At 37.8% G+C, this 18,593-nt stretch overlaps 5 protein-coding genes across 5 annotated transcripts; 1 reads left to right on the top strand and 4 right to left on the bottom strand.

The window, feature by feature from the left end:
* Window positions 1–5,295: 5,295 nt before the first annotated feature.
* PHYBLDRAFT_112188 (hypothetical protein) lies at window positions 5,296–6,054 on the top strand (the record flags this gene model as incomplete). Its single annotated transcript, XM_018428267.1, has 2 exons — window positions 5,296–5,529; window positions 5,566–6,054. Coding segments are annotated over 2 exons (723 nt in total), but the record flags the coding sequence as incomplete, so codon positions are not given.
* Window positions 6,055–7,870: 1,816 nt separating this feature from the next.
* On the bottom strand, window positions 7,871–9,337 carry PHYBLDRAFT_158827 (CCHC-type zinc finger transcription factor; the record flags this gene model as incomplete). The annotated part of the gene is made up of 6 exons (XM_018433864.1): window positions 7,871–8,079; window positions 8,379–8,577; window positions 8,735–8,828; window positions 8,943–9,010; window positions 9,095–9,155; window positions 9,294–9,337. Coding segments are annotated over 6 exons (611 nt in total), but the record flags the coding sequence as incomplete, so codon positions are not given.
* Window positions 9,338–10,038: 701 nt separating this feature from the next.
* PHYBLDRAFT_112298 (hypothetical protein) lies at window positions 10,039–13,159 on the bottom strand (the record flags this gene model as incomplete). Its single annotated transcript, XM_018428269.1, has 12 exons — window positions 10,039–10,113; window positions 10,197–10,457; window positions 10,543–10,716; window positions 10,817–11,099; window positions 11,192–11,255; window positions 11,379–11,468; window positions 11,598–11,817; window positions 12,184–12,288; window positions 12,334–12,492; window positions 12,590–12,673; window positions 12,743–12,907; window positions 13,040–13,159. The coding sequence occupies 12 exons, from the start codon at window positions 13,157–13,159 to the stop codon at window positions 10,039–10,041; spliced, it is 1,800 nt and encodes a 599-aa protein (XP_018291929.1).
* Window positions 13,160–15,004: 1,845 nt separating this feature from the next.
* PHYBLDRAFT_64842 (hypothetical protein) lies at window positions 15,005–15,604 on the bottom strand (the record flags this gene model as incomplete). The annotated part of the gene is made up of 3 exons (XM_018441355.1): window positions 15,005–15,095; window positions 15,343–15,417; window positions 15,459–15,604. The coding sequence occupies 3 exons, from the start codon at window positions 15,602–15,604 to the stop codon at window positions 15,005–15,007; spliced, it is 312 nt and encodes a 103-aa protein (XP_018291928.1).
* Window positions 15,605–17,422: 1,818 nt separating this feature from the next.
* PHYBLDRAFT_20432 (hypothetical protein) lies at window positions 17,423–18,402 on the bottom strand (the record flags this gene model as incomplete). The annotated part of the gene is made up of 4 exons (XM_018439734.1): window positions 17,423–17,637; window positions 17,708–17,797; window positions 17,881–17,936; window positions 18,017–18,402. The coding sequence occupies 4 exons, from the start codon at window positions 18,400–18,402 to the stop codon at window positions 17,423–17,425; spliced, it is 747 nt and encodes a 248-aa protein (XP_018291927.1).
* Between the last annotated feature and the right edge of the window lie 191 nt (window positions 18,403–18,593).

Here is an 18,593-nt window from a genome sequence, read left to right as displayed (position 1 = left end):
TACAATTTTCTTTTTTAGTAAAGCGTCGGTCTTTATAATGACCAGGCCGGACTTTACTGGGATTTATAAATTCCTCTTTCTGAATTGTAGGACAAGACAAGACAATTAACTTTAATAAATTTAATAATTAATAATAATAATAATAATAGTAGTAGTAGAATTTCTTTATGACTATGTATTTTATTTGATCATACTTTTTGATTAGCTGTAGTCATTGAAAAGTAACCTTCTATAATGTTAGCTACCTCTTCACCTCTTACCTATAAAATATATAGATATAAAGAAACAAAAACAAAAAAAAGATAAAAAATATACTTCCAACCAATCAAATACTTTAAATTAGCCATTTTCTTATTCGGTGTTTAAAGCAAATGCGCAGTACATTTACATTCTAAGCCATAAAGACATGGAAAAAGGGATGTTGAAAGGGATTAAAGAAGGGGGGGTGAACAATACATATAAAAAAAACGTATTATAAAAAAAAAGACTTCCTTTTTTGTTGTTTTTTTTTGTTTTGTTTTTGTTTTTTTTTTGTTGTTGTTTTTTTTTTAACTCTCTACTGCCAGACTTGTATTACTTTTTTTCTGTGACTTGCATTTAAACATTGAAAATCCAACCGAATTGAAATACCCAGACTAAGGTTTTTATTTATTTCCCCTTTTTATATATATATATATATATATATATTTATATACACAATTTCCAGAAATAGACTGCACACAAAGACATACAAGAAATATATAAATAAAAATAAAAGCAACCTTTGTACATAGACATAAAGAATTCATATTGGATAGTGGTTAATTCTAAGGGACCGACATTTTCTGATGGGAGCTGATGTTTCAATCCCACCGGACCCCCTCAATGGTGACTTGAAGCCCGATATCCAACATTTTATAGATAGATAGATATCTGGTCCCTAACAGTTCATAGCTTCTCTTATAAATCAAATCACTCGACTATAACACTGAAGGAATGGTCTTTATTCTTTATGTCAATATATTTAAAATTGAAGCTTCTATTTCATTAGTAGTATGTACATTATAATATCTAGACTGTGCACTATTACAAATACTTAACCATTAGTATTAGTATTAATCTTATATATTATTCTTATTTAAATATGTCGTACCCTTAAGATCGCTGATACAATTGATCGTCCGATTAATACAGAAATAATATAAGAAAGTCAAGTGTCTGTATTTTAGATATATTACAAAGAACAATAAAGATATTTAGTTATATAAGAGAAAGGGCTTATATACAAGAATTTGATTTGAATAGTAGATAAGATGTCTGCAATAATACAAAGATATCCCACATCAAATAGTGACTTTCTAATGAACTTCTTTAATAAAGTTTATAGGTAAAAGAGGATTGTCATATCATTTATTCAATCGATAGTAATAATAATATCAGCACTGATATTATAAATATTTTTTTCTTAAAAAAAAAGTATATCAAATCAGATCGGAGCTGACGTCACTGGTTGATTGCTTTTTTTATTTTCTTGAAAAGCAGAGTTTTTTCATAAAATTATTTCGTCCTTTCTGTCTTTAACGACGCTCGGTGCATTTGTTTTAATCCCTTTTTTTTAAACCGCACCAAACCAAAAAGCAATAGCAAGTAAGTATATATATATACTTCTTTAGGATTCGATGCATCATCCCAAGATCAAGAAGCAGAAATACATATAGCAAACACAAACAAAAAATAAATACATAAATAATAATAATAAAAACAACAAAACAACAAGCGATGACGTGGTAAAACTAATCACAACAACAAAAAGCCACTATAGGTCCTGCTGGGATATGCAACTTTAAGAAATCTCAACTAATGAATAGAACTCCCAATACGACCGGACAAACCAACGCAAAGTCGACTCCACAACAAGTGTCCAACTACGCACAGGCTGTAAAGAGAAGCTCACAAAATCTGGATACTCAACAGCGACCCAAGTCAAGCTCACCTGCACCCTCCACCACCCCATCTCCTCCTCCAGCAGTTCCAGTAGCACCCGTTAATGACTCTACATCAAAGACAACTAATGGAGACTCGCGTCTAAACGGATCTCCCGCCACTCGCTCTCCAGCTCCTACTGCACAGAAAGTGGCCCAGCCACCATCTTTCGCTGCAGCCCTGGCCAAAAATGCCTCATCGAATGTGTATCCTTTTTTTAATATGAATTACCATTTTTATTTTCCTTGTGAAAAATATATAAATGGTCAAGTGGGAACAACGGAAGAAGCTGATTTTTTTTTATAAAAAAAGACGACAACCAAAAATATATATGAGCAACAACAGCAGGAGCAACAACATAAGCAACAGAGCAAACAAGAAGAAGAAGAAGAAGTGTACAGGGAAAGAATCATTATATTCTTTACTATATGGTTTTTTCTTCTCTATCTCTTACTCTCTTTCTCTGTTACTGCTACTGTTACTGCTGCAGCTACTGCGGCTACTGTTACTGCTGCGGCTACTGCTGTTGTGTGTTGTATGATTATTATTGCTATTATTTAGCATGACCATCTTAAAATATCATATTACCCTTGACCATTTTCTTTCTTTTAATTTTATATAGTCCCACAAAGTCTACTGCTGCTGAATCACCGCAATCAGAACTCGTAAACGCACAGGCCCAAAACACATCATCATCTGCATCGGCAACCCCATTAGCATCTGCACCCGCACAGTCCAAGCCTCGCCAGGCCTCGGTTCAGCTCCCAAGAGCACCCCCATCAGATGCTGGTAAGATCATTTTCTTTATATAAATAATAATTATAATTATGGAGTGGCAAATGAAAAAAAATATAGTATGATATTCTTGTTGTATTTTTTTTTATTGACTCGTGAATATAGCTCCCATCCAGTTTGGTTCAATTAATCAGCCAGGTGATGCATCTATCGCATCCCTCCCCGTAGAAATCAGTGAGGTCCCCGTTCTTTTCAAGACAGAGGTGACCTTTGGAAGCCTTCCCGCAACAGAATCACCCGTAAGTCTTACTCTGTTTTAAAATGTTTACAAAGATAATGGAGAGAGAAGAAGGGGGGGGGGGTTCTGGTGATAAAGAGTAATTTATTGGAATGGTTGTGGGTGTGATATAAAAAGAAGATTTAAAGAAGAAGAATAAAACAAGAAGGAAAAGATAAATAAATAAATAACATTACTGGTTATTAATCAACTGTTTTTTTTTCTTGCACATTTCAGGTCTCATCTACCCGTCGGGATTCTACTCACTCTAATCATTCCACTGGCACTGATGCCCACACCTCTCAACCATATTATCAAGCCAACCATAACACCCGTCATTTCACCCCTCGCCACCACTACAGCCAAAACAAGCACAGCAGTGCCATGGGTGTACCTCATTCTCCTGCACAAAACCATCAACCAGGTTATATCCCTCATCATCAAAAGATGTCTCCTCATATGGCCAACGCATCTCCAAACATGCCTCCCCAAAGCATTCCCGTAAACCACACATGGAATGGTGCCAACCCCAACCAATACGTAAGCATATAGAATCAATTTTTTTCTTTTGTTAGAGTTAAAGAGATAGTGTATATGTGTGTGCGTGTGTATGTGTGTGCCGTGCCGTGCCGTGCCGTGTTGTGTTGTGTTGTGATAGTGTTATGGGTTGTATGCGTATTTACTTATCTTTTTTTCTGTCGCTATAGTTTGTCCCCAAGTATGAGCCCTCTTACAACTACAACCATTACAGTCAGAACCAGATACCTGCCTACTCCAACCTCCCTCCCCAAGGTGTACCTGCCGCTCCCCCATCCTTTGTTCCCCAACCCCGCAACAGCAGGGCTATTCCCATTATCAATCCAGATACCATGAAAACTGTCGATCTCGATAATGCCAGCAGCAGTGCTACCACAACTACCGGAAAGCCTAATAAGGTAGAAGAGAAGAAGGAAAAGGACTTCAAACACCCTGCTCCTTCCCGCAAGCTCACCATCGTCGACCCTGCTCTCAAGGAGCGTGAACAGCGTGAGAAGCTTGAGAAAGAAGAGGCCGAGCGTCAAGCTAAGGAGGAAGCCGAGCGCAAAGCTAAGGAGGAAGCCGAACGCAAGGTAAAGGAAGAGGCTGAACGCAAAGCTAAGGAAGAAGCCGAGCTCAAGGCCAAGGAGGAAGCCGAGCGTTTGGCTAAGGAAGAGACTGAGCGTATTGCCCGTGAAGAGAGAGAGCGTATTGCCCGTGAAGAAAAGGAACGCTTGGAGGCTGAACGTCTGGCCAAGGAGCAGGCCGAGAAAAAGGCACGTGAGGAAGAGGCTGCCCGCATTGCTGCTGTAAAGGCTGCTGAGGAGGAAGCTGCCCGTGTTGCTGCCGAAAAAGCTGCCGCCGAGAAGGCTGCTGCCGAGAAGGCCGCCGCTGAAAAGGCTGCTGCCGAAAAGGCCGCCTCTGAAAAGGCTGCCGCAGACAAGGCTGCTGCCGAGAAGGCTGCCGCAGACAAGGCTGCCGCCGATAAAGCTGCCGCCGATAAAGCTGCCGCAGACAAGGCCGCCGCCGACAAGGCCGAGAACGACAAGAAGGAAGCTGAAAAGGCTGCCGCAGACAAGGTTGCTGCTGATAAGGTTGCTGCTGCCGCTGTTAAGCCTGCTGCTACTATCCCTGAGCCCATCAACACTGATGTTTCATCTTCCGCCCCTGTTCGTCCCAAGTCCAACACTCCTATGCGTACAATCGATGATCTTAGTGCAGTAACCTACCCCAAGAACGTCAAGGCTCCCCAAGGCAAGGACAGCAACGGAAAGATCCAGTACGATCCTTCATTTTTGATGCAGTTCCAGCCCTTGTGTCTTGTTACATCCGAAGATCTTTCTGCTTTCCAGAACATTGGCGATGAGCACAACGATAGCAACTCCCGTGGTGGCGGTGGAATGCAGCGTCGCCAGACTTCAGAGCGTGGCCGTGGCCCTCGCACCCCTGGTGGCAACCCCATGGATATGGGCATGTTCAAGCACAACCCTCGTGATGGAGGACCCATGGAGATGGGTAAATTCTCTGGTGGACGTATCTTGTCTCACCGTGCTGGCAGCGGTGGACATGGTTTGCCTCCTGCCGCTTCAGGCCAAGGTGGTATGCAGCGTGATGGTTCCCACCGTGGACGCAGTGGTCGTGGTGGAGGAAAGGGTGGCCGTCATCCCCCTAGAGAACAAATTGGTGCTCCCACCATTCCTCTCGACCAGGTTGTCCCTCTTGAGAAGAGCAAGAACAGATGGGTTCCCGTGGTTTTGGCCACTGATGCACCTGCCCAACCCGCAACCCCTACTCCCGGTGCCGAGATGATTCCTCAGGAAGTCATTGTCCGTAAGGTCAAGGCTCTTTTGAACAAGCTGACCCTCGAGAAGTTCGACTCTATCTCCGATCAGATCTGGGAGTATGCTCACCAGTCCTCCAAGGAAGAAGATGGCCAGTCCCTTCGTACCGTCATCCAGTTGACTTTTGACAAGGCTTGTGACGAAGCTCCTTTTGCTAGCATGTGGGCTCAGTTGTGTCGCAAGATGTACAACAAGATGGTCGCAAGCGACGATATCGTTGATTTGAACGTAAAGGACAACAAGGGTGAAATCGTCTCTGGTGGTAACCTTTTCCGTAAGTACTTGCTCAACCGTTGTCAGACTGGTTTCGAACGTGGATGGAAGTCCCAGATTCCCGAACTCGATGAGAAGAGCAGTGCTGATATCATGATGTCCGACGAGTACTATGCTGCCGTCAAGGCTAAGCGTCAGGGTCTCGGTCTTGTTCAGTTCATTGGTGAACTGTTCAAGCGTGGAATGTTGACCGACCGTATTATGCTCGAGTGTTTGACTCGTCTGTGCCCCAGACCCTATGAGGCCGAAGATGAAGAAGCCGAGACTATGTGCAAGATGGTAACCACTATTGGTAAAGATCTTGACCAGAGTAACCGTAACAACAAGGAATGGATGGACACCTACTTTGAGCGTATGCGTGAGATGATGAACAGCCCCAGCATTAGTTCAAGAATCAAGTTTATGATTCTCGATGTTATGGATATGCGTAAGAACAAGTGGGCCACTCGTCGTGGTAACCAGCCTGCTCCCACCACCATTTCTCAGATCCGTGAGGAGGCCCAGAAGGCTAAGAATGAGGAGAAGGAGACCATGAAGCGTTCTGGTAGCTCGCGTGGTAACCTTCCTCACCCCGTCGCTCGCCAGGGATCTCACCGTGGTGGTCGTGACATCCAGCGTAACGATTCTTCTAACGGTGGCAATGGCAACGGACAAGGTGCTGATGGATGGAGTACTGTGGGCACTGGTGCCCCTATTAACACTACTCGTGGTGGCCGCACTAATGACCTTAGCAACTTTGGCAAGACTGACCGTAGCAAGCCTAGAGGCAATGTTCTTGGTCCTTCCGGCAGTCCATTTGCCAGTCTTACACGTAACGTTGCCAAGACCACCAACGAGAAGAAGAGTCCTGCTTCCGATGGCCGTGCCAGTCCTGCTACTATGACCAACATGTTCAGCGCTCTTGGCGGTGAAGGTCATGATGAAGAGAAGCCTACTGAACGTCGTAAGCTCAACCTTGTACCCCGCACTGCATCAACCAGCGATGACGATACCAAGACTGAGGAGGCCGCTGCTCCCAGCGCTGCTCCTGAGAAGCCCAAGCTGACCCAGGAACAGATTGAGCGTCGTTGCAAGAACATTATTGAAGAATACTTTAGCTTGCGTGACAAGAAGGAGTTGGTTGAGTGTGTCAAGGAACTTGATGAAGAGTCCCGCGTTACTTTGGTATCCAAGATGCTCGGTGTAGTCGAAAAGAAGGCCGAGGATGTTGACACTGTGTGTGGCATGATCGAAGAGTTTTACAACGAAAACCTTGTAGACCGTGAAACCTACATCAAGGCCATCAAGCCATTTATGGAGAACTACGAAGATCTGATCATCGACGTTCCCCAGGCACCAAAATATGTCGCCAGTATTCTCAAGGCTGCAAAAGTAGAGTGGTCCGAGGTTGCCGATGCCGCCCAGGAATCATAAGTTTGTCTTCCCCCCCTCATACACACACACGCACACCCTCCCCTATCCTACCCTACCCTATTAATCAATAAAGCCAAAACTCCCCCGCCCATTTTTTTTTAAAAGAAAAGAAGAAAAAAGAATGAAAAATCAAGCAACCAAAGCCAAGTTCCTCACCCACAATTCACCGATTTATATTACAATTACAATTACAATACAACTTGAAGTGTACATAAAAAAAACATCTGATCTCTCTGTCTACCCATTTATATTATATATCTATTTTGTCCTTGTTTCAACGTTGTGCATATTCTTTAAAAATATATTGAAATACAAGAGTTTGAAATAGATTTTTCTTTCTCAAAAAGAAGAAAAACTTGTTTAAAATTATATAGTTTAATGGGAACAATTATTATTTTTTTGTTGGTTGGTTTGTTGGTTGGTTAAAGGCAATTTGTTAATAGAAAGAAGTAGGGAATAAAGGGAACATTGTTTTTTAGTTTATTGTCGAAATAAGATACAAAAGAAAAATCACACTAGAAGTATTGGCGAAGCGCTATTTTCCAAGTACAGAATACAAAGGCCAGTCCTGTCGATATTTTACTTGATTTTAACATACATGAATATCTGTATTTATACTTATTTTTAAACTATTCTTTTTTTAATAATAATCACACAATAAATCTTCAAGCTTTAACTGTTTAGTAAATGAACCCATATAATACTGTCAAGTTTGGGCTGTGGTTGTATTTAAAGCTTGGTCAATCAAATTGTTATTGGTACTTTCGTAAACTGCATTTTATTGTTTTTATACAAGGCAAGAAAGGAGAAATGAAAGGAAAACATAACATATAGATCGGGTTTGATTTGATTTGATTTGATTTGATTTGATTTAATTTGGTTTGGTTTGGTTTGGTTTGGTTTGGTATTATATGAGCTTAATCTTCGTCAGTCTTTTCCTTCTCTGGGCTGCGTTCCTTGCGAGAGTCGCGTTCGCCTCTCTCTTCACGTCTATCCTGGCCACGTCGGTCAGAGTGATGGGGTGATCTACCGCGGTCTTCTCTGTCACGATAGGAAGGACGTCTTTATATATACATTTGAGTTTATTTTGTGACCAAAGAGCTAAAATAACAATAAAATAACAATGGTAATGTCAATAAATGTATTTGTTAGGCTATGTAATCAGACCATATATATATATATATATATATTGTTTGTAACTTACTTTATCCAGAATTAAGAGATTGTGGTAAGAGCAAGATATTAATGTTAGGGCAAGTTTTGAAATAAAAATCATACATATATCACTGAATTCGCAGAATACTACGTGTACGTGTGGACAAGCTTAAACTAGCCAATATGAAACCAACCAACCATATTACCTTCTTTCACGATCACGGCCAGAGTCTCGTCTAGGAGAGCGATCGCGATCTCCACGGTCACCACGGTCACCACGGTCACCACGGTCTCCACGGTCACCACGGTCGCCACGGTCACGGTCTTTACGGTCACTGCGTCTGTCACCATGATCTCCTCCTCCACGCTTATCTCCACCCTCAAAACAGTCTCTGGCACGATGGCCTTTAGTATGGAACAGGAAAGAAAGAAAAGGTAAATAAATAAAGGGCACATGGTTGTTTAATCGAACGACAATAAAAAGAAATTGATCCATGATTATGTATGTATTCATGTACCTAATGATCTTTGTCTTAGCTTTTTTTGTTGTATTCTTTATTACCTTCTTTACCGCATGAAAAACACTTTCCATCTCCCATACGTCTTACACCATCACTCTTGGCCCACTCTACAATCAAAGGTTCACGGCCGAGTTCCTAAACAAGAATAAACAGCTTGAATATATGTACTTTTTTTTTCTTGTGTGCGTATATGTGGCGCGTAGAGATGCCATCTCAAATAAAAAGAGAATGAATGTTCAAATAGTTTACCTTGCCATGGACACCCTTCATGGCATCTTCGGCATCACGCTTATCCTCGAATTCCAAAAATCCAAATCCTGTGATGATGTAAGCTGATGACGATCTGATTGCCTCACTCTTTCTTTCTCTTTCACTTATGTTATTTAAGCTCATTTACATACCTCTTTTTATATCAAGGCGAGTGATCTTGCCATACTTTGAAAACAGATCTTCTAGTTCACGCTACATATAAAGTCAGATATTTGATTTATTTTCGTCATGTATATATTTGAAAGCGCTGAGTTTTTTCATATTCTTTTTTTGGTACAGTTTCTTGTTCAGCATAAAAGAAAGGAAGGTCCTTTGGTTTTTGTAACTTACGTTTGAGACGTCAAAAGGCAATCTTCCAATAAAAAGTGCCATTTAAAAAAAGGTGTAGAAAAGGGTGTAGAAAAGGAACAACCAAAAAATAAAATAAAATAAAAAATAAATAAATAAATAAATAAATAAATAAATAATTATCAAATAAATAAATAATAATTATTGAAAATATTTAATATTCGTATTCGTATTAGTATGCTTATTATTCTTGTTATAATATATGTATATCTATATATGTGTGTGTGTGTAGACGAGCAGTATATGAAATAATAATAATAATAGTAATAACAACAATAATGATGAGTAAAATGAACGAGTTTCTGTATTTCTTTTAGTTTTCTTTGTACGTGTATAATGTGTGTGCGTGTGCGTGTGCGTGTGCGTGTGCGTGTAGGTGTAGTGCGTCATCCATACTCGTTTTGTACCTGTAAATCTGATACTTGCGCACTTGGTAAAATAGCAAAAGTTGCGTTATTTTTTTTTAAAGTAAATTTTCATCTTAAATAAATAACGCAATTAAGTAAGAAAAAGAAAATACAATATTTCTTGGTAGAAAATAAAATAAAATGAAGTATAAATATAAATTGAATAAAGCAATGTAAAAAAAGGGAAGTAGAAGTAGAAGAAGAGAGTGAGGGAAAAATAAGAAGAAGATATAAGAAGAATATTTATATATATATATAGAGAGAGAGAGATAGAGAGAAAGAAGTAGAAAAAAAAAGATAGAACAAAAAGGGAGATTTCTTTAGTGCTTGGTGGTCTTGAACTTGAGAAGAGGGGCAAGTATCTCTAAAGGACCCGCCTTTTTAAGAAAGTCGTGCTGTGAAAGAATAAAACGTCAAAACATAAAAAGAGGTTAAATACTCATCCAGAACTTCTTTATGTATATATTGTTATCATTACCTCAAGTAGTTCAGCAGCTGTTGCGCGTGATCGTACATCAACGCATAGACACACGGCAAGGAAGCCTTTGAGCTCACGCGACAATTTTTCAGGGTTCTTGAGAGTGGGTGTTCCGTTTGTAGCAATCAAATACAGGGCCTTGAGAGGCTCTTCGTCCAGATAGGGTGGTTCATTCTCAATCATTTCAATAGCCATAATACCCAATGACCACAGATCGACCTTGGCACCATACTCTTTCTGCTTGACTACTTCAGGAGCCATCTATATATGTATTTAATTTAGTTTAATCTCATGTTATCCTACGTAAAAACAAATAAAAACGAATAAAAAAATAAGTAGACCGTACCCAATATGGTGTTCCAACCATTGTAGCACGCTTGTTCTTTTGGTCTGTTAACTTGGCACAGAAACCAAAATCACTGATCTTGACTTGTCCATACGCATTCAACAAGATATTGTCAGATTTGATATCTCTGTGAATAATATTTTGAGAATGCAAATGATGAAGACCAGCAGTTGTCTATTTCCGCAACAAAATCAATAAAAAAATAGTTAGTTTTGGTTAATAACATATTCTAAATCCTTATCATCATCTTGTATTGTTATTGTTATTATCTTACCTCTGAGCATACTGTGGCAATCTGTTGTTCAGTCATTGTGTTGTGATCAATCACATCAGTAAGAGCGCCACCCTCCATGTATTCCATCACAACCCATAATTCCATGTTCTTGACAAGGAAAGAGTCAAGGAAGTTGACAATATTAGGGTGTTGAGATTCCTTCATGACCAGAATCTCATTCACAATCAACTCCTTGCGAGGCTGGTGAGCAAGGTCCATCTGTTTAATCGCAACCTTGGAATTGGTCGAAAGAGAAATAGCCAAATAAACAGACCCAGAAGCACTGAAGACATACACCCAGATACATTTTGTAATGTTAATTCACTTTCTCCAGCATATCCTTTCTTTAGTTTCTTTTAAAAGAATATATCTTACCCTTGACCAACTCTCTTCATTCGCTTGTAAAGCTCATTGGGATCGTTAGGAGATACAACGGCGCCTACAAGAGATATACATATAATAATATCCATAAATAAATGATTCACACAACCTCATTGTTTTGTTGGTGCTTTCTTCTTCTTCTTCTTCTTCTTCTTCTTCTTCTTCTTCTTATTTTACTTACGCATCTTCTCCATAATTTGTGCTTCTGTCATTGTACTGATACGCTGTTCAACTTTCTTTTTTGGTGCGGATACTTGAGCTGCAGCCTTTTCTCTTTCTCTTTCACGGTGTAAACGCTCACGCTCCATCTCCTTTTCTTTCTCGCGTTCCCAGCGCTGTCTTTCCTTCTCTCGCTCTCTAGCCTCTCTTTCACGTTCTCTGAGCTCGCGCTCTCTTTCACGGATCTCACGGATCTCTCTCTCGCGTTCTCTTTCTCGCTCACGCATTTCCTGTTCACGTTCACGTTCGTACTGGACACGATCTTCATAAGTGGTTGCACTGCTGCTGTGCTTAGGGATACGGTGGCTGTGCATAGTTCCTTGAGATTTTGAAGGCTCAGGGCGAGGATACATGGGTTTGGAATATTGTTGGCGAATAGGACTGGTGGGTATTTGATCTCTCTACAATTGAATAATAATAATAATAATATTGGTTTAACCATAAACATACACACACACACATATATATATTCATTATTGTTATTATTGTTATCATTAAAGATTGTTATCAAGCAAGCTATATATATATATATTTAATAACTTACAGGTGATGTTGGAGTGCGATCTGGACGATAATCCTGGCGATAATCTGGTGATGTTGGAGTACGTGGTGAAGTAATTGGAGACTGAACACGATCCTGAAGTGATTATATACATAATAAGAAAAGAGAGAAATGTATATATATATATATATATATATGTGTGTGTGTGTGTGTATGTTTTTAGCTCTTTAGCTCAAATATAAATATTTGTGAATTGATGGCGTACATTTTTGCTGATTGAGAGATCGTTCATGCTATCATAGAGATCAGGGCGTCTGCCTTGAGTTGGCGGTGAAGGTGCTGGACGGGATGGGATGTGTTGTTGAGTGGGCTCATGCATTAAATCAGCCCATCTATCTCCACTCGAACGTTCCACAGCTCCCATAAGCTGCGAAGAGCCATATTCATCTGCTTCCCGTTTGGTTTGTTCGGTGTAGAACTCTAAAACATCCAATACTGCCTGAGGGTTCTTTGCAGCATCTTCTGCTGTGATGGCTGAACCTTTGAGAAGTCGAGTCCATTGATCCGGAAGCCCCTATATTCAATTATGATAATGGATGAATTATAAATAAATAAAGCGTCAAAATAAGACTACTAAATAAATAGTAAGCTGAAATTATATTACTACTTACACTAAATGCTCCCGTAACTGGATCAAAACCAACATGAACTTCATGAACAAAATTGGTTGGGCCAGAAGATCCTACGGAAGATCTCTACATAAATCATCATAATTGTGCAAACATTAGGACATTTTGCACACACACACATATATTATAACGTACATTGTAAATTTCATCCATCCATGAATACAAATCCTCGTCACTCTTACAAGCAATGTAATAAGTTTTCTCTTTTGTGCCAATTTCAAAACAATAAGGCTTTAAATCTGTACGGGTAACTGAATTGACGTCTTTGAGAAAGATAAGGGCTACACATTGACCGGATTGCTGTTGTTGTTATATTTGTGGTTGTGGTTGTGGGTGTAGTTGTAGTTGTAGTTTTGGTTTTTGGGTGTGTGTGTATATACAATCATTGGATGAGATGAGATTCCAACAACAAAAAAAGAAGCAACTTCGTACCTCATTGCGATGGAATGTGAGTGCTTGATCTCTTAGGACACTGAAACGTTTGGACCATATCCAGGCTCTCAGACCATCTTCTTTGACTGATATGTATCCGTCCTTAATGATCTCAGTCATCGTTTAATAATTTTCTTCTTCTTCTTCTCGAGTTATAAGATTTGGTGAATAAACGCCAAAGTTTTAAGCGCTATTATCTTTTTTTTCTTTTTAATATATTATATATATATATATTTAAAGTCAAAGGTTTTTAGGGCGTCTTTCGGTTTTCGTCGTTGTCCTTTTTTTTATAAACAAAAAAGAGAGGGAGAGAGATGGTCAATTAAACAAGAAAGGGCGCAAGGCAATAGGAGAAAAAGGAAAGAGAGAGAAAAGACAAGTGGGAGACTAATAACCAAAGGGTAACCAAGTTTTAGTGACACTAATAAAGCTAAAGGAGTTTATTTTGGTTTTATTAAGGCTCTTGCCTTCATTCTATTTCAGCGGAGATCTCTTTGTGCGTTGTTTAGCGGTTGTACAAAGTTGGTTGCGAGTAACATTAGGTTTTTTGTCCGACAAAGGTAAGTAATAATAATAATAGTGAGAAATAGAGCACTATAAAGAACCGAATGGCTTTTATGTATCTATTCAATATCTAAATTGTTCGAGAATAAGCAAATTAATAATACAGCGTAAATTGCAGAGAAATTGAATGGCTTGAAGAAGTCATTAGAGCCTATAATAGGTGGCAGATATGTGGCAAATATACGCACATCTGTGTGCCTGGGTGACCGTTTAAATCGTAGCTTTATTTAATAAAATGGATCTCCTTTTGATCCTAGGCCAAAGCGCATGGGGCCTCATGCCAATCGTTACTTCATTGGTTTGTTTAACACGCCCTCCTCTCCGCAACATTTGCTTGTAACGCGTGTTAATGGTCACGTGGGAATGCGTAAATGCCTTGGTTTATTAAAATACAAAGAAAAAAAAGATAGATCATTTTAAAGACGATGAATATTAACCAAGAATCCAAGGGACTTGAAATAGAAGACCAGCAATAAATGGGCTTTATATTAAATACTCATTACAGATGAATTTTCATAAATGTATTTATTAATATTTTATATTGGATATTGTGTATATATTATATGTATATATTGATATACACGCACACATATATATACTTGGTTTTAAAGGTAACCATAACCTGTTATGAGGATCAGTTAGATTTGATGCCAAAAGTCTAGACCAGTTTTGGGTACTAGCACGTTAAAACTTTAATACCACATATATATATGTGTGTGTATGTATGCAGTGTTTATACCTTCTTCAGATCTTTCTAGGTATTTAACGCACATATAAAGTTATCTTGAGAAATTGTATCAAGATGACATTCGATACAAACCATTGTCTTTTCTTAAATTTGAGCTTCATTTATCTTGTGTTTAGTAACTAATGAAATCTACATAATCTATACGTACTTTCTTTTTAATGTAACAATCAAATTAGATATATATTTATTTCATATAAATATATATATATACACTGCACCAAAATCAAGCTAGAGAATTGTGCTACATGGCTGGAGGCTGTGTTACTCCCACGCATACACACACACACACACAATAGACCGTAAAATATAAACCGACTACATAACCAGAAACAGGGATAATAGAAGTTTGCTCAATTCATACTTTTATTTGGTGACTGATCGATCCTATTTATTTTATATATGTATATTTTACTGTCTTCTAGTCATTAAAGCATAATCTCTAATCAAATGAAAATCTCACACTGCTTCTTTGGGTTGAAACCACCTTTTCTTTTTCTTTTTCTTTTTCTTTTTTAATTTGAAAATTTTGCCTAAAAGGAGTAGTATACTAGCTATGTAGATTTATTAGCCAAAGAAAAAAAAAGTCTTGCCATTATATTTCCTCATATTTTTGCTTAATAGCAATTAAAACTACCAGCTTATCGATTGACTTTTCATTGAAAGATGTGCTGACTAATAGTTGATATCTTAGTAGAGTTGGCACTATCAATAGAATAAGAGAATACTTGAGAAAATATTCTTTTTCTTAAAAATAATAGTAATTATTATATATACATACATATCATGATATCAAACCTTTCTGACAGAAATCAATTAGTGCTCAAGATCACTAACTTTACAAAAACCAAATCATCCAATATTTTATTAAAAGTCCCATACTATTTTCTTTTGGTTGGTTGATTGGTTAAACAGGAAAAGCAAAAAAGCAAAGAAAAAAAACTTGTTCTTATTACTACTTTTTTTTTGTTATTGAGCATATTTCCTATCTTACTTTGTAGTACATTTCAACCAAACGTGGCTTTCAATAAAACCATATTTCCACGTGTCCTCACAAAGTTTGGGCCATCTTATGTATTACTTAATAAATCAACAATAGCCTTTATTCACACAAATTTGCTTAAACAGGCCAATACTATCTTTACAGCAGTATGCAGTGTGCAGTGTGCAGATGCGAATGTGAATGTGAATGCGAACGCGAATGTGACTGTACTGCAAATTTGTACTTTCTGAACTGTACGTGCGCTCTTGTACATGTTTTTGTTTGTATTTGTGCAATAGTAGCTTGATTTATTTATAAGAATTACAAGGGAATAGAAAAGGTGCTTTTAGTTATTTGCTTTTTTTTCAGAATTCACAAATTTTAATAATCAAAAGCCAAATTGTTTTGATAGATAAAGGGCTGTATGTGGGAAAGTAAATATTCCTAAAAAAGGCAAAGTATTAGTTCGCAAAACGAATTTTATAATTCTAATTCTAATTTACCTTTAGAAGGAAATGCCACTGATCCTTATATTTCATATTTTTATTTTTAATTTGTAAAATATTATCTTCGAGTCATCTCTGGATCTACTCACCTAAAAAAGTATATTGCAATGTTTGATTCCAGGCTTCTTTTATGCGTACAAATAATGCCTGTATATTATTTGTACGTTTTTTACAGCCTTGCACCAAAATGTCCTTTGTGGCTGCATTAAAAAGAAAAGACAAAAATCGTAGATACTTTTAAGCAAAGATGGGTAGAAGCCCTCGATATTAAAGAAAAAGACAAGCTTTTGGGAAACCAATCGATGCATTAGATGAAAGTAGTAATATACTATGGTTATACAGACGGGTGTACTTTAGTGAAAGAAGAAGAAGAAACCAAGAATACTACTCCAAAGCTAAAGCTATTATATTCTGTTTATGGGCCCATTAGACTAACTACACATCCGCCAAAACATTTTAAAATAATAAGAAAGAGAAAAATAATATTAATAAGTGTGTAGTAGTATGTTACTTATTTTTATCATAATATTTCCCAGTGCTTTGATAAGAACTTATACTTCTCTAGCTCAGTATGCTGGATTTCATGAGGAATATTGAATTCGTATTCCAACAACAAAAAATAGTATATTATCTAAATATCAAGACATTTAATATAAGCTACAGGCGAAATACATATATCTTAAGGGTATACGTCAGGATTGTTTTTTCTGTTTAATTTTATTGGTAGACCAACTTACTCCAACCATCGTACATATCTATTCGCATAATTTCATTATAAAAGAACACATCAACCGTTAGTTGATGGTTTCTATCTTGTATATCAAATAAAAGGCTGTTTCCTTCTTTTTTTCTTCGGCCAACAAAGATTGCACTCACTACTGGATGTGGTTATGTTAATTCACATAATTTATACATGCAATACTACAGAGACTTGGCTTGGTAGATAAACGAGAGTTATTTTAAGAAGAAGAGAATTGTTATTATTTTGAGACTACTAGCAAAAAGAATAAATCATAACCGCGTTTTTTTTATACTCATAAATTGTGCTATGTGCTTCATATACAACAATGTCAATCATTATATATTATATTGTACGTTTGACCCTTGAGGAGAAGGGGGTTTGCCTACAGAATCTCAGCAGTAAATAAAAATTAGCAGTGTCCGTGTGTGTGTGCTCGGGCTTTCTTCTTTTTACGAATTGAGATTTTACGGCCTTAATAAGTCTATTGTGTAAAAGTTATAGACCTTCTTCTTTTTTTCTTTTAAAAAAAGCCTTTCTTTACTTTATTTATAGGCTGTTTGACCAAGAAATTTATCAGTAGTTTTGACATCTTCTCAAAACTGATAAACGATTCTTAGTGGTTTCAGAATAATTAGCTATTTGAATAAACCGTATAGCCTATCAAAACGAACCAAAGCAGGAATATTTTATCATATGGAATAAAAGTGTAAATAATGCGCTATCACATAAAATACGAAGTTACATTATGCAATACAAAAATAATAGAAACGTAATATTATCTCATGCAAGTATTTTTATTATTGCTATTAGAACAATATGAAAACAATCATATTTAATATTCAATTCACTCTAAACTATTTACTGTTTTTGAACGTGCTTTCCGAATGATAGTAATGCCATCAAAGATAGGTAGAAGAACCACTTCAACTCTATCGTCTTCCCTTACGTATTTGTTAAAATCATACGCCTTTTTTGCTAACTTCTTGACATTTTTTGATACTGGAATGGTTTCGGGATCATCATAACCTGCGTGTTGGTGTACTTGTCCGAAGAATAAGACTAAAGTATTGATAGAGCAATTTGTTAAATAGTTCTATTAATGGTAAAAGCAGGGATCACCGCCGCTTACCATTATCTGCAATGATTACGCCATTATCGGATAGCAGATTGCTTTCCATGATATGATTAAAGTATTTGATGTAGCCACCCTTGTCAGCATCTTAATAAGAAATGATAAACAATTCTGTCAATACACACACACACATCACTCTCAATCATAATTTAGGCTAATATTTGTTTTACCAAGAAATATGACATCAAACTGTGGTCTTGGCGTCTGTCGCACAAGCTCAAGTATACTAAACATAAATCAAACCGTCAAACAACTTCAGGTACCATCCAATCAAAACCAAAACCAAAACGAACCACTCTTATTTACCTTTCTAGAGCTGGGCCTTGTTTGAATTCAACTGTCTTATCCAATCGGGCTTCTTTAACAAAACGACGTGCAACAGCCAAATGACAAGGATCTAACTCAAGAGTAGTCAAGCTAGCGTTGGGTCCCAGTGCTGATGCCATGGCTATGGCCGAGTAACCCGTGAATGTACCAATCTCAAGCACCTTTTTAGGACGAAGAATAGAAACAAGCTGATGTAGCAACATTGCTTGCGATTCACTGATCATCATAAAGCCGTTGCTAAATTCTCGACTTGTTTCATCTGCAAGGGCCTTCATTACAGAGTTTACTTGTTTCGGGAACGGTGTGCTCACATCCGTCGCATATCGCTCTTCTAGAAGTCTCAGACGATTGTTTGCGTTGCTCATTGTTCCTTCCATCATAAAAGTTGAATGAGACCGTACACCTAACCGACTAACTGGAACCAAGAGCTGAGCCAGCGATCGCGAGGATTGTCTTGTTAGTCTTGGAAAGAATTGCATAATGTGATCTTTCTATGCAATTATGTAAGGAAATATAGAGAGAAAAGAAAGGACGATGAAGCTTTAACACCGCAAGA

Source organism: Phycomyces blakesleeanus (assembly GCF_001638985.1).
Source record: "Phycomyces blakesleeanus NRRL 1555(-) unplaced genomic scaffold PHYBLscaffold_10, whole genome shotgun sequence".
Taxonomy (NCBI): domain Eukaryota; kingdom Fungi; phylum Mucoromycota; class Mucoromycetes; order Mucorales; family Phycomycetaceae; genus Phycomyces; species Phycomyces blakesleeanus.
Note: the sequence above shows the minus strand (reverse complement) of the source record. Positions and strands in the feature narration are given on the sequence as shown.